At 37.9% G+C, this 26195-nt stretch overlaps 1 protein-coding gene across 8 annotated transcripts in view; it reads right to left on the bottom strand.

Moving 5' to 3' along the window:
* Window positions 1-7463: 7463 nt before the first annotated feature.
* Window positions 7464-26195, bottom strand: part of CEP170 (centrosomal protein 170) — an 89529-nt gene continuing 70797 nt past the window's right edge. For 3 of the 8 annotated variants that reach the window (XM_085219616.1, XM_085219618.1, XM_085219622.1), the window contains 7 exons: window positions 24784-25018; window positions 21385-21562; window positions 19838-20005; window positions 19475-19563; window positions 13132-13225; window positions 11422-11473; window positions 7464-9839 (listed from right to left, as the gene is read on the bottom strand). In XM_085219616.1, the coding sequence (XP_085075742.1) occupies window positions 9553-9839; window positions 11422-11473; window positions 13132-13225; window positions 19475-19563; window positions 19838-20005; window positions 21385-21562; window positions 24784-25018 (1103 nt within the window). In that variant the 3' untranslated portion in view covers window positions 7464-9552. The remainder of the gene's footprint in view (window positions 9840-11421; window positions 11474-13131; window positions 13226-19474; window positions 19564-19837; window positions 20006-21384; window positions 21563-24783; window positions 25019-26195) is intronic. The other 5 variants (XM_085219617.1, XM_085219619.1, XM_085219621.1 and 2 more) reach the window with 3 other exon arrangements.

Below are 26195 nucleotides of genomic sequence, written 5' to 3'. Positions count from 1 at the left end.
TCTCATGGTTAACGAGGCACAAGAAGTGAAATTTGGAACAATCTTATAATGGATAAGGAGCAGAGAACTCAGTCTAACCCAGATTTGTGTTGGCTCTGGAAAATGTTTTAAACATTTGCTCAGTCATTATGTTAGTATTAGGGAACTGATAACCAGATTATCAGCTTTATTTGGACTCATGTTCTCTGTAAAGAATATCAGGATTTTTTTCATCAAGGAAAACTTTCTCTTTTAAAAATGGGAAAAAAAAAATCAGAAGGAGCAGCCCAGAGAAGAATGAAAAAGAAACTGTGAAATATAAAAATCTCTCTTTCTTTCTTGCTCACCAGCTCTTAACAGTAATGAACTCTGCAATCCCATTTTCTGGTGGAAAGATCATGTCTGCTTGTTCCCACTGTGTTGTGCTTTGCTGGCCAGGCCAAACTGGACAAATGTGTGAGGAGATTGACGAGCAGCCATCACTCACATCAGCACTTCTGGAAATACAGCTGATGCTGTCTTCCCAATGGCTTTCTCTACACTCTTCAGTGGTTCCTCTCATTCCTCAGCTGATGCCCTCCTGAGGCTGCAGCTCAGTGTTCCCAAGCAGCACAGCTATGGAAGCTGTCAAAGGAAAACCAAGCATGATGTCCCTGAATGGTGAGTCTGAAAGGCAGCGCTGCTCAGTGGCCAAAGCCCAGGACTGCTGTGTTTGTAGGTGCTTCGAAACACTTCATGCGTGATATTTAAATACTTAAATGTATCAGGAGAACAGGGAAGACACTGCACAGAGATACAGTGTTAAACTTTAAAGCCTCAGAGGGCATATGTTTAAGTACAAAAATGACCCATCTCCTACCTGCACCTTCACGTGGGTCTTTAAAGCCAGAATTATTCAAATTACGACTCTGACCCGATCATATTTTTCTTTTAATCTTGAGAAACTTTGAAACGTAGAAGGATATTAAATTTGAGGATTAAAATGAATTTTGCCTGGACCACACACATACAGAGTGATTTCAAAGCAGGGAATATTCAAGATTTATTTCAACTAGTTTTTCTCCAGTCATTCCCTGTAAATAAATCTTGCAGTTTTAGCACACTGCCAACTCAGTCTGTAAAATGTCTTTCCTGAAGTGCAGCTATCTGACTTTTACTATCCTGATTTCCCATTTTTTTTTTCCTGTTTGACTCCAAGCAATAGCATCTTGGCTTCTCCATCCTTCAGCATTATTTGTACATCTGGGCAAAAAACTTCTGTGCCTGAATCAACCCCCTGTTTTTTCTCGATCCTATTCAGCTGCCAAATGCCTTTATTTTATAATACTCCAAACTAAGCAACAGCACAGGACTGCTTCTGGCATCTCAGTGTAGCAATGGCCCTTCCCTCTCCCTTCCATGTTTTTGAACGAGCTCCAGGGATTGCACAAAGACCCTGGGGCATTTTCTTTAGTTGCTTCAAGCAACCTTGTTTAAGAAACATCACTTCACTGTTCCATCACTGAGTTGAACATCTGCCCTCATTTGTGCATTGCTGAATTTCACTCATTCTAGGAAACAGATGTAATCATTTACCGAAGCTTTCAAAAGTGTTCAAAATGTAATGAGGAAGCCCTGCACCTATTTTTATCCTGCAAATGAGGCATAGAGGAGGACTCACTCATTTCCGGAGTCCTGTTGGCATTCCACTCTTCTGTGTGTCCTGGACTTGTGTCCCTACCCCACAGTGCTGTACCCACAGCTGTGAGGCTGCCTCTGCCATGGCCACGAGGTCTGCAGGGCCATGGGAACAGCTCTGCCAACCGTCAGCTCCTGCACTCCTCACTGCTTCTGATTAGAGAATTAACGCGTGAGAAGAGTGACAAATGCCCCCTTGTCCACCTTCTCCTGGGGAAGGAGAGCCTCCACAGCACAGCCTGACTTTCCACCCAGGCAATCAGCTTCCACAGAAAATTTCTACACTTCAAGTTTCTTTGCAATGTGACTCATTAGTTATTAAAGTTCAGACTGGGAAAGCAGTAGCTGGTTTCACAGGTTTATATGAACATTTGGTAGAGACTGGTCCAATCAACATTTTAGTTACCTCAGATATTTTCAGGATTTGGAAATCTTCTAAAATTGCTTTCTGGGAAGTTTCTTTTTTCTTTTCTTTTCTTTTCCTTTTTTTTCTCTCATTTGATTTACTTGAGGAATTTCTGACCCCGACTGTAATGCACCTTTTTTATTTTCAATTGAGTCCACCTTGGTTCGGCAGTACCAGATCCCAACCTTGTTCCTCAGAAGCTCTGTTGCTAAAAGTAACAGCACTGCTTTGTCTTTGTCCTCTGCTTCTCAGAGCTCAGCACCAAGGTTTCTATCAGTGGGAAAAATCTTGTGCATTTTTTGCTGAAATTGTCATCACAGGAGAGAAGCAGAGAGCCAGAGCATGGGCACAGCTAGAGCCGGGCATAACTTGGCCACCTTGAAATGGTCATGGGTCCTTCTGCCTCTCATTTCTCATTTGAAAGAGGTGCTAATAAACATCATTCAGAACATGGGATCATCCACTTAGCTCTTAGTCATTCTAGACTCTTGAATAAAATGGAAACCTCAGCTGCAGTCCTTTCTAGTTGGCCATTAACTTCATATAATTTGGTGGTAGTCATCCAGAAGAAATTAGGAAACTTGGTTATTTTTTTATCAGATTTAATGCGGGATGTGACCTCCCTCAAGACAACTTCAGCAGTTGAAGTCCTGATCAATAGCAGTTGAACTACAAAATCTTAGATGCTTCAGATATATTTTTGTTCCAAAAGTGATCATGTGCTCAATGCAGTACAATGCAGTACATCACCACATTTTTCCTTTCTCTTGAAAAGTTGATGGGAAGGTGACTGTCTTAAGATTTTTTCTGAGCAGTATACACTGCAATCTGCTTTCTGGTCCTGTTCTCCTGTAGATCTATAACATACAGGGGCAATGCAGCAATGACTGGTTACTCAGGACTGGAGCCCTTTTACAGAGCCTTCCTGCTGCATCTTGCCCTACAGGAAGACTCGTTTGTGTCCCACTCTATGGGTGTACAAAATGTTGTCTTTCATATATTGCTGATATTTTGGGGGCAATTGAACAAAAAACTTGTTTGGATGTCTTTCACTCTCTATTTCATCCTTCATTTTGTAACAGAGTCCTTATGTTAGAAAACTGAAACTAATGACTACCTCAGTGCTGCTGCAGCTCTGCAGATCTCACTGATAGTGCTTTGCTGGCAGCAAATCTCAAGACCCAGTTATCAATGGCTGAAAATTTCTATGATATGATCTCCCTTAGCCCATTAAATCTTGAGATTAAAAAAAAAGAACATCTTTTAATATATGCACATAAACATGCATAATTTGCATGGAGAATTACAGTACTTCTCTCGCATACAGACCATATAAATTCAAATTAAACTGATACATACCATAGAATCACAGACTATCCAGAGTTGGAAGGGATCCACAAGGATCATCGAGGCCATCTCCTGGCTTCACACAGGACCAGCCGTGTCCATCACGAATTCACCACCTGAAGAACATTTCCCTCCCTCCCTCTGATGAAGAACAAGCCTCTTCCAAAGACTCACCTCCTAATCTTATCTCCTCACTGCAGAGGCAGGCTCACAGAAATTGAGTTCCACAGAATTAGCTTAGAAAGAGGGGTTGTCCTCCAAGCTTCTTTTTCTCATCTTCCTTTTGCACAAGGCAGCACACCAGAACACTGACAAGCTGCATTCCTTTTCTGTCAGAGTTTTTCCATCAGTCAAAGGGCACATGAGCTCGCATGGTAAGTGATGTTGCCTGAGAGGTCACTCTGCTCTCAGATTGCCTACATTTGTCCTAGAACTGTAACTTTAGTGTCCAGGGACCCACCACACTGCCTCAGGCAGCAGGCGATGCCTCTTCCCTCAGCCGCCATGGTGCTCACAGCTGCACACCACACGGCCTTCAGTCGGCTGTGTGCGGCCTGCATCCAGCCAAGGCAGCCCCTGGAGGTGTCTTGCAGCCCAGCGAGGAGAAGTATTGGAGGAGTGCGAGCAAAGTGACCCCGATGGAGACACAGGTACCAGCTCTGTCACATCCACTGGGAGGCACAGGTCATGCAGGAATGCATAAATGATCCCCGCCTGACCAAGTGCTGCCATGTGTCACTCACTGAGATGTCAGCCCTGGCAACGCCTCGCCTCAGCACTCACAAGACAGCAAGTGCACTAACATTTTTCTTAGTCTGTTTTCTCATCTGTAAGACTGGGATGAAACTCTTTCCTCACAAGATTTTAGTAACTGAAAATATAGTTGTGAAGCAATTGGAAGAGCTCAGACAGAAGCCCCACAGTAGGGTTGATCTCCACCTCTTTGGCTTTAGCAGTGTCCTGCAGACCTGCAGGCAGTGCCAGCCTGTGAGATGAGCTGTGCCCAGCCCCAGCCCCACTGCCTGGAGGCTCCAGTAGGCGGGAAACAGCCGCGTTGATCCACAGCAGCTCCATGGCGTTCACACAGCTCCCAGTTCTCACTGCGCCCCTGTAGGGAAAAGCCTTATGAGAGCCGTCTTCTTACTGCAGGCAGAACAGCTCTTAGGCACTTCCAGCCACTAGCATTTCAGAAATTCATATTTAATCTTGTACTCCATGTCTATTTCCATACAAGCCCATGCGTTGTATGAATAGACATACGGAATGTATGTCTATTTGCACTTTTGTTTAAATCTTTATTATTCATTTATCTTTTTTTGTTAAAAAATAGTTTTCGTGAAAGGCGTCATGCTGCCACTAAACTGTTATTTTTTAATATAAGAAAAGATCTCTGTAGTCCTGACGGTGCTTTTAGCTACTCAGCAGGAACAAAAAGACCTATAAATCATAAAAATGTGTATTAATTTTTAAAACTGGTCTAAAAATGCTAGCCCTAAGGAATTGATGGGATAAGACTACCAGAACTTCACCAGATTACACAGTATTGTGAAGTGAGTGTGTACAGTTTTATCCCTGAAATGAACACCTATCCATCTCACCACCTCACCTCTATAGCTCTGCGTTGTTCAGCTTTCATTTCAGCGATGATCTCTGTGGATACACTGGTTCTCTAGACATGAGAGAAAGAGCACTGAAAATACCACTCAGGTGACCAAGGGCCCTAAATCCCTTCACACAGGCAGCTTGCTTTGAGATACGTGTTCTCACACGTGGCATCATTTTTAAAAGCGTAACATTTGGAAATACTGCCTTATGGCCCCATGTGAATATTCAGTAACTAGGAACTCCAGTTTTAATATAGCCTCCTGAAAAAGGGCATTTTGCAATACTGTCAAAAATTTTAAGAGTGCTTCTCGGTAAGAATGTCAACAGATCTCACAAAACAGCAACTGTCTGTGCAGTTGTCAGCCAAGGGAGGTGGGCACTGGGTTTATTTTTTTCTGGCTTCTCATTTACTGTTCACTCTGGTCTTGTTGGAACAGCTAAAGATCAAGATCAGTGAATGTGAACATAGATTTATGGTTTCTTATCCTATTTTAAAATATTTTCAGGGCTGCGTAATTCCACTTGCTTCTTAAGTATATCCTCTCCTATAAAGCTAAATGAATGTGGAGAAAAGAATCTGAAAAGGAAATGCCTTGCTCCCAACCACTGTTGGTCGCCACTTGCAAGGGCAGGGCTGGGTAAGGTTTACCAAGAACAAAAATTATTCTCTTAAGGAGCTGGAGCAGCTTGAAATGCTGTTCCTTAGTGTTGGGCAACTGCACTTGGGCACTACTGCCAAGGCCAGTGTTGTCTGATATATTTAGTAACGAACAAACACAGCTGAACTATCAGAACTATAACCTTGTCAGTGTCAACAGATGCGGTCTAAGTGAAGATGACATCTTTGTGCTACTTAAAATCTGATTATTTATCAGGATGAGGCTTAACGAACTTGGCTGGTGAGAGGGTAAGTTTCTTCCTTGCTGCTCCCTTCCAGTACAAAATACTTCTTGCCAGGCAGTGGCATCCTTAGCTTTACATTCCGTGTCACAGAATGCTTCACGTGTTCCTGCACGCTTTTTTTTTTTCTTGATTCCTCAAAACAGCAATTTCAGATCTTTTCTATGCTAGAAATCTTTCTGCTTGAAACTGCAAAGGCTTTTAGACAGGCATTACCCACATGAAATTCAGTCTTTGATACGAAGCAGCATTCTCTTCGGAGACTGAAAGAACAGGTAATTTTGGTCCGAAGTACACGCTTCTAGTGAAACACCATCTTACTCCTAGCAGGCCAGGTACACAGCTTGCACTCAGCTTCATTTCTGTATGCCACAACTAGATGTGATAGTCCTTAGAAGTATTCATTGGTTGTATCAGTGCGGGCCTGTAAGGGAGGAAGCTGGCATGCCAACCAGAATGGTGTGGTGTCCCTTTTTTCTGTGTGCTACGTGTCAAAAGGAAGCAGAGGACTGGAGCAAGCTAGCTGATTGCCCAAAGCATTTTGAACACTTCTCTGCATAACCTTTACCTAGAGAATACCAGATAGATGAAAATGCTACAAGGAAAATAAATGACAAACCACTAATGCTTGAGCAAATGAGGATTTGTGCTAGAGTATATTAATCCAGAAGTGCATTTCCTTTACTTTTGCGAATATTAAGGGAGGCTGGCAACAACTGAGGAAATGTGAATAGCGGCAGATGAAGTGGGGGAATATGAAAAAATCATGAGCATCTGTAAAGACTTTCTCAGTTGCTCAAGTCTCACTAAACCAACTGGGCATCCATCAACATCAGCAAAACTCTCCTACTCCCATACAGCTGAGTGCTATTGAGTTCTACTGTGTGCCACCAGTACAGGCTTGGTGACATCAAACTGAGGGCTAAAAGGAGTAAGAGGTAAGTAGAAGATCACAGTTCACCACTGCCAAGGCAAAGCAAAGCTCAATAACTCTGAAATGTGCAAGCTGGCAACGAATTCTGGGAACTTAACACTAATCTCTTAGTTTTGTTCTTGCACATAGCTAACTACAGAAAAGAAAATGCAGCGGCCTGAAGAAAAGTTCATAAAAAGTCCAAGCTGGGAGAAGAGGGGGAAAAAAAGGCATCAATCTGAAGCCAAATCAGAATGTGCGATGAAGTTTTCCAACATATGAAGCAATGGGAAAGCAGTCTGTAAAACATCAAATATTGCACCTGGCAGATACAGTAAAACTCACTTATTTTCATTCCACAAAGGGTAAACGATCACTATTTGGTGACTAAAACTCAGGATTATTTTCATTTCTAGTTTTGCAAACAACTATGAATTCAAATGTGGAAATGAACCCAAATAGAGGAAAGTGAGCCAGCACTGTCAGCACAGATTAAATAAAGCAGAAGTGGTAATAACACAACCTTTCCAGAAGAAGAGATGTTCATGAAAAACGACATTTTCTATTTCAGTAAAGGTAAAACAGAATGCAAGAAGACTGTGTGAACTTCTCAGCTTCGAATTACGTATTTACACATTTTTAAAGTTCCAGAAACACTTTATTTATTTAAAAATGGAGTTGTAAATGAATATAACAAAATAACATACATAATAAATGTAACAAAAATAAATAAGGAGAACATGTTCATATAAAATAAGAACATAGTAATGCAAAATGCTTATTACAGAACAGAAAGGTATAAACGCCTGAAAGAACACAAACAGAATCTTGCATGAAGAGCCTGCACCTCCAAGCCATCCTTGCCATCTCCTATTTCCCACTTGAGTCTGCAGAAAAATTATGTTCCCAAGCATTAAACAAAAGAAGGAATTATGGTGATGGTTTGGTACACACTGTTTCAATACCTAGCTCTAGTTTCTATTTGTTTTTGCCCTTCTGCACTTTCTAAAACTTTTCTTGTAGCCTCTGTAAACTAGTGTAGTTCAGGCTTCCACAGTTAGCTGGAGTAGAGCATATTGAGTCATACGTGAAGGCTGTTTGCTTTTAATTCTTTTTTAAAGAAAATATGAAATCCATTATACAACAGATTAGTGGTTTTGTTTTTACATCTCTACAAAAAAAGTTTTTGCGTTTTTATTAACTGGTCCAACTTTTACTGACTTCTGAAAGCCTGTACAATTTAAAAGTGTACAGAAAGTAGTTTCTTTTTAAACAAACGTCATATAGGATTATTGCTGAAATATTAAAGACCATTTCATAAAAGCTGCAAAACTGTATCTTCAACCTTAATATATAGAGACCGATGCAAACATAGGAAAATTCCAGTCTATTAGTTACATTTAACAGAAATAACATTCCTCCAAATTACAGTGTTCTGGAAATACAAAGTAATTTACTTTTATTTTTATTATTATTTCCAAATGTTAAGTTACTGGGACAACTTATAAGGAAAATAGCCTTATACAGGAAACTTTAAATAGACTTGCTTTTCAGTGGTATAAGCAAAATGTCTATGTTAGCAGTCATCTTCCAGAATCCTTTTAAATATGTAAGACAGAGACAGTTTTACGAGCAAGACTACAGGAAAATATACAGAAGCAAATTAAAATCATTTGCTTGGGAGTGCATCTATTGATGAAGGAAATTATGACAATTCTATGTCCGAAATCCCAAAGGAAATTTTACGTCTCATCGTTATTTCAAGGAATAGCCTTTTTTTTTTTTTTTTTTCCAGAAGCTTATGTTGTATTTGAATTGGTGAGAGCCCATTTGCCTGAATATGCTTTAAAATGTCCCATGGATCTGTACGATTAAATTTGTTTTTTAGTTTCAACTAACGTTTGGGCAGAAATGAGATATGAGATACTTCAACTTTTATGAACATCAAAAAGACGTTTGAAGATCAAAAAGTGCCAAATAATCCTTTCAGAAAGTGGATTAAACCATTGCAGTGTTAATACAAGTATGGTATTATCAGTTTTCTATGTACACCAAAACACCGTTTGCTGTTTAATGATATCGATATGTTCACCTACCACTCCCAGCAAATCTTAGTGCAAACATAATACATGAAGTTTGTAAACCCCAAGACAATTTACGCAGCAACAAGGTTATACAAAACACAGAACTGTTTGAGATTCTCGGCACACAAGAATGAATGCTTTCTGAAATCCGTCTTACCTTTTGCAGTAATGTGTCACTGTAGCCAAAGATAACGTTTCCTATATAAATCACCTAAATCAGAATCGAATGTAACTGTTCAACAGTTCTGTACAAACTTTAGAGGAGGAGATCCATTAAATAGAGTAGCTTGGCAAAGAGATTTGGGGTTTCAGTAACATTAAATGTTAGACTGCTCACATGGCTTTTAAAAAGAAATTAATCTGTTAAGGGAAAACTGCTGATATAATAATTTCTTTGCAAAGCGCACAACCACAAAGGGCAAATCTGCCACAATCTGCTTTCCTACACTTGTATCTATGCATGTCCTTATGATTTGACAAGGATTTGTGTGACAAGCAAAGAATCACAGTTAAAGAAAACTGGTTTAATAAAACAACTGCTGTTTGACCAAGCCTTTTTTCTTTTAATTATAAAACCGATATTGTAATCCTTCCATTTCTAGACATTCCACACGAAGGGTGTTATTACCAACAGTGAGATGTCATTCATGCACAGTGGCGTCTTCCTCTTCACCGTCTGGGTTAAACCTATTGAAATGTATGCTGAAATCTGGCTCAGATTCAGCAGTCCCCAGTTCAGCTGCAGCAGGGCCGGCAGCAGGGTGGGAAGCCCGCGCCTCGGGCTGGCAGTTTGGCTGCACCTGGGGACGGGCGCTCTGGGAAACAGGACTGGACTTCTGCTTCGGCTGAGCTGGCACGATAGGGCCGGCAAATCCCAAGTTGCTCAGAGCATCCAAGGTGCCATCGGGGTCAATCATAGCATTAATAGCTAATTAAGCAATTAAGAGAAATGGAAGGGAAGGAGTAGAAACATAAAATATATTATTTCATGCACTGATAAAAAATGTTTATTCTTTTCACATATTAGCACCTCTGTCTAGAGTAAAAGCCTACAAACAATCTCACTACAGCACAGGGGCACACGTTTACTGCCCTGACACGCTATCTAGAGAGGTCTACTGCTTGCCAGAGGCCCGCATCAAGGATGTGACAGAGAGGCTGCCAGACCTTGTATGTTCCACAGACTATCTCCTGCTGCTGTTCCACATAGGCACCAGCGACACAGCTATCAGCAACTTGAAGAATATCCACTACAGGGACTACAAGGAGCTCGGAGCAGCAGTGAAGAACTCGGGAGCACAGGTAGTTTTCTCATAAATCCTCCAGTTCAGGGGAACAGGGAGGGAAAGGACCAACAGAATTAAGAAAATCAATAAATGGCTGAGAGTGGCACTGTGAACAGGGCTTTGGCTACTTATGTCATGGAACGAAGTTAGAGAAATTTGGTTTTCTGGGGGAGAATAGGGTTCATCCATCAGACAAGGGGAAGACCATCATTGGCAGCAAGCTTCCCAATTTAATCAGGAGGGTTTTAAACTAGAGTTGCCAGGGGTGAGGATCCTCAAATCATTGTGATTTGAGGCTGACACTAGTAATGGATGCCCTGGGCTTGGAGTAGGATCACAGGCCAGTAAGACAGCCCCTCAAATATTGACAGGCATGTGTCATCAACCACCTTGCTAAGAATTTTGTTCCAGTGCTGTACCACTCTCCCAGTAGACAAATTTTCCTAATGCCCAGTCTAAGCCTCCTCTGGAATGGCTTGGTGCCACTCCTGTGTGTCCTGTCATCAGTTTCCAGGGAGAAGAGATCAGTGCCCCCTTTTTAAAATATTCTCAATTATAAGTTGATTTTGATGAATGCAATATACGTCTAAGTAGCAGACTTTACCAACATAACACTTTTTGTTGTTGTTCATTTTTCAGATAAAAGCCTTTGAAAAATGAAAAACAAAGAAAAAAACATTCTATTTCATAGTCTGTGGATTCTGCAATTATGGAGAACAGATCCAGTAATGTGAAGGGAAGATGTCAAGAAATAATTCTAAATTTTCATTTTATGGTGTCAGATAAATTTTTTTAAAAAGGTTTCCTATAGACTGTGACCCCAGTGGATTCCTTATATTCAACTGTTCTACACATTAGGTTATTACTGATGCATTAATGTTGTGAGGATTTGCTAGCACCCACTCTTCAAAGTTTACCCATAAACGTGTCTATTAAGGAAGTTTCACAAATAATTATTTTGGGATTCCCTGGACTATTTCATTTTAAGTGAAGCTTTTTGTCACCCACATAAAAATATATCAGTATTCTGTTTTAATATATTTAATTCAGTGATGTTTCTTAACCAAATGTGTTAGTAATTATATGGTGTAATGTATGCAACTGATATTGTGATTGTATTTTCATAAGATGTGACATTTGTACTTGTTTCACGCTATATACATATAAATAAAAGAAACTGGAAACAGACAGCAATGACAGAGAAGAGTAAAAAAGGATCTGTACCTTGGAGCTGTTTCTCAACTCGCTTCAGTTCCTGTAAGATTGATGATATTTCCTAGGAAAGAAATAGATGTTCCAAAGCTCAAGGACTTGCTTCATTAAGGAAAAAGACATTCAAGCTGTGTATCAGTAGCAAATAAGTTTCCTCCCCAAATTCTGATATATGATATTTGTGTTATCCCTCCTTGCATTCAAAACACCCTTGTTGGGTGGGACAAGGCCATTTGCACCGTGGGTCCCAGTGCTCAGGATGGCCCTCTTGGAAATAAAGAGTTGTTCTTGACTGTTCAATTTCCCAAATCAACAATGGCTCATTTTACCCCTTACTTATTTGCCTGTGCTACTTTTTATCAAGCACTGACCAACAGACATCACAGTAGTGTAGAAACGAGGCAAACTGAAGGCAAATTTACAAAGAAAAGTTACAGTATAAGCCCAATATTAACGGGGTAGACAAGCTGATTCATAACCATGTTTAGATGTGAGTCAGAATAGTCAGCAAGATGACTGCACTGAGATTTTGTCTTCAATCAGTGGGCCACTGTGAGAGTCTGCACTGTGCCAGCACCGGGTCCTCAGCACTCATTTGCCTTGAAGTGCCCTCTGAGCTGCGCTGCTTGCTAACACAGACACAGCCACAGCAACGCAGTCAAAAGGGCTACAATATGATCTAAAGTGTGGTGCAGTGAATAAGTATGTAAATCCTACAGCTGAAAGATCCTGTCTTAGAATACTGCTAATCTGACTGAGGAGAACAGAGAATTTCTGTGGGTGGCAAAGAAATGGATTATACCGGATTTTGCAAAGCCATTATCTTAAAGCAGATTCCTCATCTGAGCTGGAAATAAATGTACCAAGGTCAAAGCAAACAGCAACTGCAGTTGTCCTCTGGTAACTCCTCATAAGATTTTGTAGTTAAAAAAGAAAATCCAAACACTGCTTTAGTATGTATTTGAATGATACATTACTCTGAAAACTAAGCAGAAACTTGAAAATGAGTGCATAGATCAAGCAATTTTAAACAACATGAGATGCTTTAATGCATTGTAGGAAAAAAAAAAAAAAGCAAAAAGCAAATCCTCACAAAAGCCTCAAAGGCCAAAATGTAGTGGGAAATAACACATGCTCCATTCCCTCACACTGCCACACAGTCTGGTCATGAAGCAGCTGTAATTAGGCACAGCCAGAATGCTACACAAACTCTACCTGTAGTTGGTACCCTACAGTTATTACTTCAGAACAATATTTAGATTACGCAGATTACAAGAGTGCTTTTATTACAGTATGTCTACAAATTTATTTTATTCCCATATATTAAAATATAAATATTTCTTTAAATATGAGAAAACAGTAGGTAAAGTAGCATTAAAATTGTAAAACAACTTTATTTGAAAGAAACCAGCAATCAAACTGATGGTTATTACCTTCTTTTAAATAATAGCGCCCAATGGAGTCTGTATACAGTTTGTATCCTTTTACATTATTCTTTATCTGAGAAATCCCTCAGAACAGTTACTTAGGAGAGGTTCTAAGATAGCAAGTCTTCGTAATCATTTAAAAAGATTAAGTTCTTTATTGAAATAGATACTGTCAAAGTGAAACCTTTTACAGATGTTAGCATCATCAGTGAAAATAGCATTTTCTTCTACTTATTATTTAGAAATTAGATGAGAAAAAGGCTTATTCTACCCCAGAAAAGATAACTATTCATACCATACTTGATGTTTTCACAATAGGAACTTCACTTTCTGCTCGTAACTTGTTTTCAATTTCATCCCAATTTCTGTCTTTGTCCTTAAATAATATTCTAAAAGAAGGAAATACAAGGATAGTATGTTTAGAAGTAAACAAACTAAAACATAAAGATTAGATACCAGATACAAGAAAGCAATGTAGTGAGCACTAAATAAAACTGAAATCTAAAATAGTGAAAACAGGCAGAAACCCAAGATTGAATCTTCTGAGTAGCATACAAAGGTTCAGCAAAATCCGTATTTACAATAAAATGCCAGTTAGGTAGCTACATACTACATTATGGTGTTGAAAAGTTACAGTTTATTCTTTCCTTCAACACAAGATTTATTTATTTCATAATCCAACTATTTAATAGCAGAATTCCCTGTTAATGTTGTATTTTGCAATAACAGCAAAATACACGAGAGGTTAACACTGATAAATTCAACTTTTATATTTGTTTTTTATATTAATTTGGTGACAAATAAAACATTTTTGGAAATACAGCCCACAGGATATAATTTTTTTTCAAGCAATGGAGTATTACATGTTTAAAAAAGTCACTTCTAGTATATGTAAAATTCCAAAGCATATTATAAGATTTGAGGAAGCCTTTTGCTTGCTTGTTTCTGCCTTGCTCCCCTGCTGTGATAAATATTTTTTGTGAAATTGCAGTACCATAAAAATCATGTAAATTGTGTATAATTACACTACTGAAAACATGGAATCGGTGGATATTTAAGGGTATTATTTTTTCCTTATTTTAAGTAACATCATAATAATATTAGAGCTTTATATTATAAATCAATTTCTTCTTTAATTGCAATAATTAGGTATTAACTCCAGTTCGAAATGTGACTAGCAAACATTAATGGTATTTCAGACTTTAAGAATAAGGACAGCTGTACTAAAACTGCTAAGCAAAGACTGCCAAGCAAACAAGAAAACCATTTTAACATCATAACATAACAGTAGTACACTTTAAAGGCATTACTGCTATTGGTGGGACTCTAAGAAAATAACTTTTTAAGAGGGAAATTCACAATACTTTGCATCTCAGAGTCTTCATTTAGCAGTAAACATCGTGAATAGAAAAATATAGAAATTAGAGTGACATTGCTTGTTTTTCCATTTACCTTGTTCATATTAGACTAAAACCCTCCATATATTCATTTATATGCCTTGATGTACGTGGTGCTTTCAACCTTCCTGTCTTTCAGAAATGATATTAGTTCTCTAACAATCTAAATACTTTACATTTCAGAAGTTATTTAAAAAAAATAGCAAAAATCCTTAAAATTTATTTAAAATGTTATTATTCCCGCTATAAAGTAGACTGGTCAATCTGTTTTTCCTATAATTTTAGGAAGCCTACTTTATTTTTTCAATTTTTTTTTTCAGTTCTGCATTTAATACATGTTAATCTCTTTTGAGTAGCATGACTGTCTCCCTTGCTCCTCCTTCTTTTAACCATACTGAAAGAACGTATTTTATAGATGACTGCGTGCTTCTGCTCCTGCCTTTCCCAGTCTTACTTTCTGTGGCAAATCTGCCTAACCATTCATATTTGATTGTGCTCTGTCCCTGTTTCTCTTTTGCTACATACTGCAGGATGCACAGAAAACTGCAGAGACAGATGAGTGGTGCTTGTATTGAGCAGATTGACTTGCCTAGATTTTGCTTGACTGCACAGGTTCTTACCTGCTTGCTGTAAGGAAAGCCAATAATACAGCATTTGCATTACACAGTACAGATAAAACTCTGAAGGTCTTGTCATTGAAATTCATACTTGTATCTCTTCATAATCTCCAAAAATTCCTGCAAACTCGTATGTTATATAAAGATAGAAAAGCAAAAAAAAAAACCTGCATACGTGCTTCCCGAGAATTACACCAGAGTAATTCATTAGCAAAGAACTGGATGCAAGATACACAATTTTCCATTACAATGTCATTTTGTGTATATTAGTGAGTAAAAACAAAACTGATTAAACACAGCAATGAATAAATTATAAAAAGGAGCTTAGCCAAGCCAAACTATGACCTTATCCTGAAGAAAAACAGATCTATAGAAGGGGTTTTGTGAAAGGAAAGAATTGGACACTTGAATCTGTTTCAAGTTGAACTCAGTATACTAGGACCTGGAGAAAAATAAAAACAGCTTCACCAGTTTTGAGAGAATTTAGCCAAAGAATAAAGCTCCAAAAGCTTCTCTCAATCCTATATCTTAATATAAAGTAGGAATGATCATAGAATCAGAGACTACGAGCATGGACTCTCCTGGCTTCACACAGGACCAGCCACGTCTTCAGAAATTCACCACCTGAAGAACATTTCCCTCCCTCCCTCTGATGAAGAACAAGCCTCTTCCAAAGACTCACCTCCTAATCTTATCTCCTGACTGCAGAGGCAGGCTCACAGAAATTGAGTACAGTCCCACAGAAATAGCTTTGAAAGACTGTTCGTCCCCCAACTCCTTTTTCTCATCTTCCTTTTGCCCAAGGCAGCCCACCAGAATACTGACAAGCTGCGTTCCTTTTCTGTCAGAGTTTTTCCATCAGCCAAAGGGCACATCCCACATAGAGCTGGGATGGCATGTGTTGCTATCTGAGAGGTCACTCTGCTCTCAGATCACATATGTGAGTCCTAGACTTGTACCTTAGTGTTCGCAGACCTGCCATCCAGCTCCAGGCAGCAGGAGATGCCACAAATCCTGGGCCTGGACAGGCTGGTGCAGCACGACACCTCTTCCCTCAGCTGCAATGGTGCCTGCAGCTGTGGCTGCACAATGGGTGCCCCTGTGCTGACAGAACTCCGTGCAAGTCAGAACATTACGTTCAAATTGGAAAACAGGAATGGCAGCTCCAACGAAATGAGAAGAAATTAGCCAAGCAGAAAGACATGTATTTCCCCTTCTCACACACATTTCTTTTCATGACTGAGTTCTGCTCATTATAATTTCTGACACATCTTCTTGTCAAGAATGATTGAAAATATTTATGTTATTAATACTTTAGCCAAAGCGAAACTGGTATTTTCAGTAAAACTAGCTACTGCAACTAAAATACTACAAGAAGAAGCATTCACATTTACAGAAAACATTTATTTGTCCACTTGGACTCAGACAGAATGGATGTCATTTTTCAGTACATATGGTGGAATCTGTAATTGCTGTAACTGTCCCATACTGTCTCCACTCTTGTGAGATGAGGTTATATTGGTGAACAAAGAAACTTGAGGGAGGACTTCAACAACACAGTCAGGCACACCTCTAAAACTTCCTCATCTCCTTTCATGGTCAAATACTCTGGAATTGTACACAAACGTTAGCTTGACAAATCCTGATTGATTCTCATCATATGTATTCCAGGAAGAAATTTTAAACAGCTTAGCTCCAGGGAAATAAATAGAAGCATAGCAGTCTATTGACCTTACTACAGAATTTATCTTAACTTTGTTTTGATGTACATAAAACTCACTGCTCCCTTACATGCTCACTAAAAAACAATTCTACAACTATTGTGTTTTTCTAATTCAAAATACCAGTGACATTACGAAAAATGTCATATTATTCAAATCCATTCTGAGTAGCAGGTAAAGAAAGTTTTGATCACAGCTCTGAGGAATATGCTAAAGAAAGTTCTCCAATGAACATATTTTTACAGAAATAACGTAATGCTGTTCTCTTTAAGTTTACACATAATGTTTATCCACATCCTCATATGTATCTTGCCATAAATAATTATAGCATTATTGCATTAATTACAATGTAGTATTACGTAGCCATTAAGCTCAGAAAGTTTAGCAAAAAAATATAAGATGATATTACTGTTTCTCAGAATGCATTTGCATATGTAGATTTGTTTAGGTTCGTTATAAGGTACTCTCAGATTTTTGTGTTAAATAAACTACAACTGTACTGGCAAAATATTTACAGAACTTCTAAGCATCAAGAAAAATCTACAAAAAAGAGTAGAGCATCTATTATCTACTGCTTTTACAGCATTTTAAGATATATATCATTCCACAAGCCTACCATAAAAAAAGTCAATCAACAAGTAAGATTCTTGCTCCGGTGATGCAGCTTTAAAAGGAAAAAAATATATACTGGTAAGCAGGGCTCCCCATGGATGTCACTGTATTTTCCCAAAGAATTACACTGAAGATAAAAATGTATGTAATATTTTTGTAATGCTTCTATTTACAGTATGTTTAATGTCTTTTAGAAATAATTCCAAATAATGATCAGACTTAGTTATCTCTTTGGAAGAGTTTATTTGCTCATTTTTTGAGATGAGCTATTCAAGTAAATGGTACAGTGAACTCAAAGGTAGATTAATATTGAATAAGTTATGAATTTCTATGTAATTTATATTAAGTTCTGCACGTTAAAGTCAAATTCTTAATTTGACACAGTGCTCTGGGTTTATCCAGGCAGGTGGCTCAGCCACACAGCCGTACCATCACTCCCCACTCTCAATGTGATGAGGGAGAGAACTGGGGGTTGGGGGGAAAAATAGAAGATATTACATATTTTTTTAAATATCAAATCTCAAGTTGAGCTAAAAACTATTTTTCAAGACAAAAATAGGAAACAATAGAGAAATAATAGCAATGACAATAATATGTATATAATATATGTATATATTTACAAAAAAAGAGATACAATTGCTCACTGCCTGCTGATCAATGACCAACCAGTCCCCAAGCAGTGGCATTTCCCCTCAGTCAACTCCACCCACCCTCTGTATCATTGTTCCACATGGTGTCATATGGTATGGAATATCAGTTTGGTCAGCTGTCCTGGTTCCGTCTCCTCCCTGCTTCTTGCGCACATCTCCCCCAGTCCTGTTACTAGCAAGACAATGTGGGAAGCTGAAACAGCCTTAGATCTGCACAGCACTGCTCAGCAACAACTACAACATTAATATCTTATCACCATTGTTTTTCTCCTAAAGCTAATACATAGCATCATAAGCAGAAACTATGAAGAAAATCAATTTTGTGCTGGCTGAAACCAGGAGAATATCAGCTTCTTACACTATCCCGCCAGTGAGAGAACTAGGGCTATAGTTACATGAGAACCTGGGAGGGGACAGAACCAGGATACAGAGTTTTTGAGAGCAACTGTATTCTAAACCTATGTTTCAAAAATTCATTTACAAATGAAATTGACATGGTAAAAGATACTTCTGTACTTTCCCTAAAGATATCTAAACAAATAACATCATACATAAAGTTATGTGTCTTGAGAAAACCAAGGAGTGTTTTCCAGTATTATAATCCTCCAGCCTCAAAAGGGAAACATGGAAAGACAAGCAAGATGAATGTCAGTCTGGAAACACATACTGAGATGGTGGAAATACCATGCTCACAAATGTTACTGGTAACCACTGGTAAAAATAGAACAGACTTACAAATATCCAAGATTTCAATATGGGGCACTTCCTAGCCAAACCGATCAATTACAGACCTAGTATGTTCTCACACTCAAAAAAATTGTATTAAGTTCAGCCAAGTGTCTTTTCTTTTTAATATACACAATTTTTAAATTATTAGCTACAGTAAGACACGAAGGAAGGACATGTAAATTAAACAACACTGAACTTTGCATTTAGAATTTTCATTTCCTCTTGTCAAATAAAATGGTCACCAAATGTTACTGAAGTTAAATGCAGCTGTTGATAGAGAAACAAGTTACCATTTTTGATAGGTCTGGACTTCCTGTTAGCTACCATGACATTTGTGGCAGGAACCTAGCTATCTAAGCAGGACTTTGTAATTAAAAATAACAGATGTCATCATCTGTTATTTTAGTTATTGTCTCCAGAGTAAGTTCTTTTTCAGAAGGATTTAATGAAACTGTTCTCCTCTCTCCAATTGTTTTTCTTCCTAAAATGGTTGATCTCTACATCAGCTTGGCAAATATACAATTCAGCAAAGTTTTAATCTTATTTTTAAATTAAGGGAGTTTTCTGCAGAAGTAATGCAGATTTTGTACAGCATTTACATGCTTTGGAACAGCTCTTCTGCTGGACATATGTTGGATGTCTATGCAAATGTTGCTAATATTTATCTTCATACAATAGGAAACACATACAAATAATAACAGAAAAACAATTAATTTGAAATCTCCTTGAATAGTAAAAAAAAACCAACAAAACAAAACAAAAAAAAAACCCCACCAACATTGTTTTTTCAAATCACAAGCTGCTACTAAATGCATTTGCTCTATTTGAATTACATACATCTCCTACTAGCAGGAATGTCAATGTGAGCAGAACATTTTCAGAAATAACAATAACTTTAAAAAGAAAACCCACCTGATTTTGCCAGCTGTTTTGTCTATGGATTGTCTTATTTTGCGAGAAAACTGGAAGACTGAGGACAACAGCAAACTATCCCCCATAACCTGAAATAAGTTTTAAATAGAATTAAACATAAACAATTCCATACATTTTCCATTTTTTTTAACCTTAAAAAAATATTACTTATGTTCTAATTACTATCCCAGACAAGTGATCATACTAAAACATTTTGCAAATTAAATAACAAGTAATTTTTTCCAGTATTTATGCTACTGGTATAGGTAGGAATGAAAGGATAGTGTAGAATGCTAAGCAGAGAGATGATTATGAAAAACTGAAATAGAAACATTACCGTAGAGAAATTTCTTTTGTACTTACTTCATCTCTGCTCCAAGTCCTTCTTCGGGTAATTGTTGGGGGATCCATGGCATTTGGTAGCTGAGGTCTAGCATCATTAGGTTGACCATTCCCCTCTGGTGGTTTGGCATGCACTAGTGGAGGGATTTTTCTAAAATTGAGACTTTCATCAAATACTCGGTCAACCAACTGGAGAGTAAAAGAAAAATGCAGTTTATTAAACCAATTGGATATGTGCAAAATGAGACTAATCTTTTCTCCTTTTCAGGCAGCTTTGAAGAAGCTTATCAAATACAAGTCACTCTTCTTCTGTTGTATTCTGTTGTATAGCGTGATGCCACATTCAAATATAGCAATACTTTGTAAAGTGAATATCTTTTTTTCAAACAGTAGATTTACATGGCAACAGAAAAAGGTTACCCCACAGAAATTTCGTTTACATACATGTAGCATGGATAATTACCTACAAATTGGCACCGGAAATTTATTCCTTTAATTAAAGGAATATATATGTGTGAGATTAGGTACAGTGCAATCAAATTTAGATTTTTCCCTATTAGTCATAGAGTTACAGAAACACCTATGCCTACTTAAAGGAAAGACTGCCACCTGCAGTAGCATGTACAACTGTACAGCATTTTTTAAAGAAAATAAACTGTAGTATAAAATCAGAGCAATCTGACTACATCTGAGAAAATGAGCACTATTTGCTGAAGTTTAGTTATCAACCTATAAGAATTAAAGATAAATTCTGTGTGAATGTAGTCATATTTTTTTTTCTGAGTACACAACTCACAAGTTTGTCACTGTTTATATCTTTTTTTCCACAGAAAAAGACAGTATTATACTAAACACGGTCAACTAATTATTAACCAAACTTTACATACACAAAAAATGAATAAACGCATTTTGAAAGGACTAATATGAATTTAAAAATGCAGTAAACATTAGGGTGAATTGTAATATGGAAGAAAGTGATGATTTACGTTCAGATTAACATGTATACCAGCATTAGAACTTGTGATGGTTACTAAAAGAAGTTAGTCAGTATATTCAAGCACACCAGATATAGTCAAAAAAAATAAGAATTAATACAAGCACAATGCAAACTTATTTCAAGGCAGTTTTTACAACATTATTAGGAAAGAAAATGTGAAGTTATTGTTAGCTGATGGTGCCTAAGCATTTCAGTTTTCAGAAGAAGAAACTTCAATATTACCTGTGAAAAGAGGGGCTTTTTTTAATAGCTACATAAAGTATTAAATGTATACATATATATATATTCCTGCATACTTTCAAATGCACTTAGATACTACCCAACAGTATCTAAGGCTAAGGACAAGAAGGAAACAAATAATCATCCTGTCCTATGCTTTGTGGAAAAAAAGAGACAGACAGAGATAGTATGCATTTCTGTAGTTTTTTACAATTTCTGGGTAGTTTATCAGAACGTAAAAGAACTTTAAATTAAAAATGAAAGTAGAGATTATGCATACAGGTTGGGTGGAAATAACTAAAAAAGGCTATGCAAAATGCTAAAAGCAAAAGAAATAAAGAAAAGAAAGAACCTTATGCATTTCTCCATGAAGATCTCCTACCTCTTCTCTAGTGTCTATGGCAGAGCCAGGGGTGGTGGCAGCAGTGCTTACTGTGGTACTGGGGGCAGTGCCTGATGAAGTCACTGAATCTATTTCTCCTGCTACATCGTTGATCTCCCGTGCGATGAGAGCCAGATCTTGACTGATCCTAGTAATAAAGACAGCATTACACTCTTGTCTACAAATACAAACAGAGCAGTAGAGCCCAGCCTGCAGCCTTTCAGATGATGTTCCAGTTTTTGATGGTAGCTGTGTTATGAGAAGGAGTATGGTTTTCAGAACAGAAAGCGTACGCATAGAAATACAACAGGAAATTCTTAACTGAAGCTCTTAATAATATGCCTTTATAAAAGAAGATGGTAGAAAGCAATCTCAAGAGAGTATCCTTGTTTTCTTCCTAGGATTCCCAGGCAGACGTGTGCAACACATTTAAGTTCAACATAGGATACACTGGAAATACTGTGAAAATACTGCACAGATGTCCCATGAAGACGCCTTTAATTTATATTTCATCTTATCTATTTGCAAAGAACTTCTGCAAGACCTCTTACTATCCAGCAGCCTTGCAGCTTGCTCAGACTGAACTGCTTACATGTCTAAAATTAATGACCAATACCTTAAATCCCCAAATTTAAACAAGAAAAGCTTGCCATTTGGAAAAACAAATGTATGATGGCATTATACAAATACATTCAACTTCTCAGCTGAAGGTTCTTTTGACTAATTGCTATTTGAAGAGCTCTGAACTACTGCTGTCTCTCTCTGCACTTGCCTTTTTCTTTCTTCCACATCACAACGTAGCTCTGCTCTGCATTTTGCTCAGCAGAACAGAATCATATGAAGGGAGCTTCCTTAGCTTTTCTTGCATCTCTCTTTCCCCAGGAGGCTCCAAAAGACATTTAAAAAATCTATTTTCCAAGTTTATTAACATTTGTTAATTGTAGAGTCTGTGAAAAGTGTAAGCTGGATCATTCTTTGAAGACCAATTTAAAGAACATGACGGTAACATGGAAAAAACAAAATGCTTGTCATATAATCTCAACTTTTAACTTAACACTTCCCTAATCTGATCAGTCATTCAATTGATCTTAACAAAAATCAACCCTCTCTTTCCTGTCCCCTCAAATCTTTTGCAAATACACTGTTAAAACGTGTAACCGATGACTGGCAAGCATAAATCAATAAGGAAGAAAAATAAATAAGAATAATAATAAAGAAATGCAACTGCAGAAGTGAAGGAAGCTAACAAAATTAGTGAACTATTCCACTTCTCTTCAGTTGGCAGACTTGTATGCATTCTCCCATAATATACCAATTACCCTGTTCACCCATTCACTTCTACACTTAAAAGTGACCTATTTTAGTAGAGTGGATGCAAATTCAAATAAAAATAAATAAATCTTTACTCACAGAATTCTGTAAGAGTTGAATATTTTCATAGATGTACATGTGTGTATAAATACACATATATGCACAAATATAAATATACAACATTTTCAATGCTAAAGTACTTGCCTTCACCTGCATTCAGGAGGACACAATATCACCTAAGCTACAGTATGGAAATTACACTTTTGAAGTTTCTAAGCCTTATACATTTCTGATTTTAATCACACCTTCTTCATATGCCTGTTATTAAATTATAATTAAATTCATAACCTGTTAGTTCAAGGTGCTTCTCACACTTACCAAGGCTGCCTTAAGTATTTTCCCTTTTCACAGACTACACTAGAAGAAAATGTTGAAAAATATTATCAAGAAGATGGGAAAAAAAGAAATAGTTACTTAAACTAAGCAACGCAGTGCTTCACAGCTGTGAGACCACAGCGTAAGATAAATTAAACAAACAAACAACACTTTTCTTGTTTACCCTTCCAAACTAAGTTCTGTGAAAATGTTCAAAACTTGAATACTCACATCTAAGTTTTAAATAGGATTTAAATACTTACACTGTTTAATTTACTTTGAACAAGCTACTTTCATTGCCTAGGTATTGTATGATAGGGGAATAATTAGTTACTAGAATGTAGAAGTGACTGCCTTTTCCATGGCTCACTTGAAGCACAGTGCTAATGGCAATAATGCAGAAATTGCAACACTAATCTCAGGAACTCACAAGAAATTACTTTTTGATGAATACATGTGATTTTAGAATCACAGAATCATAGAATCACCAAGGTTGGAAAAGACCTAAAAGATCATCCAGTCCAACCGTTCACCTATTACCAATAGCTCCTACCAAACCATGTCCCTCAACACAACATCCAGTCTTTCTTTGAACACCCCCCAGGGTCGGTGACTCCACCACCTCCCTGGGCAGTCCATTCCAGTGCCTGACCACCCTTTCTAAAAAGTAATACTTCCTAATGTCCAGCTTGAATCTCCCCTGCCGTAGTTTGAAACCATTCCCTCTTGTCCTATCACTAATGACGAGAGAAGAGGCCGATCCCCAGCTCACTACAACCTCCCTTCAGGAAGTTATAGAGAGCAATGAGGTCTCCCCTGAGCCTCCTCTTCTCCAGGCTGAACATTCCCAGCTCCTTCAGCCTCTCCTCATACGGCCTGTGCTCCAGACCCCTCACCAGCTTTGTTGCCCTCCTTTGAACACGTTTCAGGGCCTCAATGTCTTTCTTGCAGTGAGGGGCCCAAAACTGGACACAGTACTCGAGGTGTGGCCTCACTAGTGCTGAGTACAGGGGAACAATCACCTCTCTGCTCCTGCTGGCAACACTGTTTCTGATGCAAGCTAGGATGCCATTGGCCTTCTTGGCCACTTGGGCACACTGTCGGCTCATGTTCAGCCGAGTATCAATCAATACCCCCAGGTCCATTTCCTCTGCGCAGTCCTCCAGCCACACCGCCCCAAGCCTGTAGCATCGCCTGGGGTTGTTGTAGCCGAAGTGCAGGACCCAAGATCACATGATCACATGATATCTAACATGGTCTCTCAGAATTACTTCCTCTCTGACACTTATGCACTCATCTGAAATTCTATCTCACTATCAATGCAAATGTAATACAAAATCAGATATAATTCAAATATACCTCAAGAAATATACCACTAGCAACCAACAGTTCCACACAAAGTTCTTCTCTGCAAGTCCTACTAACGCAACCAGAAGTTGCATTCTGGGAGCTAGCTATCATAACTCAGCAATGATCACCATAATCCATTAGAATATATGCAGGTAACACAAATGTTCTGCCAGTGTCTCACAAGAGGAATTTAAAATCACCCGTTCAGTTAGTGAATGAAAACTACGTAGAGCAGTACAGATAATCTACAAGTTTACTTTCTCCTATATATGCACCATACAACTGTCTGGGTACAAATCTTTGTTATTTTGGTGGTGCTCCTTTGAAACCAACCTTGCTATTTCTTCTCGGTGAGCAGTCCAATCACGTATGTAATCTTCCTGTTCTTTTATTCTGTGCTTGAAAGCATTGCTACTTTGAGTTGCTGTCCCCGTGCTCTGCAGTCGCGTGGTTTTCAGGGCTGGAGAGGTACGTAGACGGGTATGTTTAGGAGAATTACGGTTTGATCCAAATTCATCTTCTGAGGTGGAAGCATAATCTGTAGGAAAGCGCCTCCATCTTGCACTTACTAAATTAGTTTAATCATTAAAAAAGAATTATTATTGTATCTTTTACAAGGAAAAAAAAAATTATTTCAGCATTATCATGAAAGTACACAACTATTAATTGCCAATCCCCAGATACCTTACAGAAAGCTTTTTTACTACATCTTAAAAAGAAAGCTACAGAAGTTGTGTTAAATAATATTAATAAAACATAAATTGGATGCTCTTTGTATAATGATGAGTGAAATAAGATGTAAAAGCCAGTAACTGTATATGAGCTCAAGCAAACTGTATTAAAAATCAGGGGCCCAATTCATTAACATTTAAGTATATAATCAGTTGCACTTTTTCTGCAGATTTTTTTCCCCATAAGTTTCATTTAAGGTTTAAGTAGCACACACAAAAAAAATAATAATGAAAAGACATGAAGGAAGGACTGAGCTGGCAGCAAGCCTAGAATGCATGCTTACATAAGGAAGGCATTAAAAGCCATGAAGATACAATTTAGCACAGAAAAAAATACTTCTAATACTGTGCCATAAAAATCAGCAGCAGATCTCCAGAAACCCTAGAGCAAAATGCATGTCTTCTCACACGTAGCACAACGTATATATGGCCATGTTGCTGTGGACAGACTGAAGTAGAAGAGAACTGGAATTAAGTAGGAAGCTTTCTTCCCCCTAGGAATTAGTCAAGTCCAAAGTCTGTTTCAGACTTTTTGTCCTCAAACATTCTTAGCAGGAAGAGACATCACCCGAGTGTAACGGAGTGCTCATCACTGTGACCTGAAGTCTTGCAGGGGATTTAATCCCCTAAACTCACTGACATTCATGAGGCTTTATAATAACCATAGACATTTTGTAAAGTGTGTGATCATACCTTGGTAATTTAAAGTATTCAATTTATTCACAGTGACTTTAGGATAGGAAAAAGAAAAATGCAACTTGTAATAATGACCACTCTCAAACCATTAAAAGAGCCAACGCATTAGAAATAATATATCAATATGAATTTAGGTAATAAATGTTGAAAGTCATTTTTAATTGTGAAAAGATCTGTGCAATGCCTTGAATGATTATAATGCTTATAATATGACACTCATGTCATAAGCTTACACCCCTTCCCTCATGTAAATAACCCATTTTTAATTATTAAAAACACAAACATTCTTGCACAATTTTTTCAGGTTTAAATGTGGGC

This window comes from Meleagris gallopavo, chromosome 2, assembly GCF_905368555.1.
Source record: "Meleagris gallopavo chromosome 2, MGAL_WU_HG_1.1, whole genome shotgun sequence".
NCBI lineage: Eukaryota > Metazoa > Chordata > Aves > Galliformes > Phasianidae > Meleagris > Meleagris gallopavo.
The sequence above is the reverse complement of the archived record's forward strand: the minus strand, read 5'-3'. Positions and strand labels throughout refer to the sequence as shown.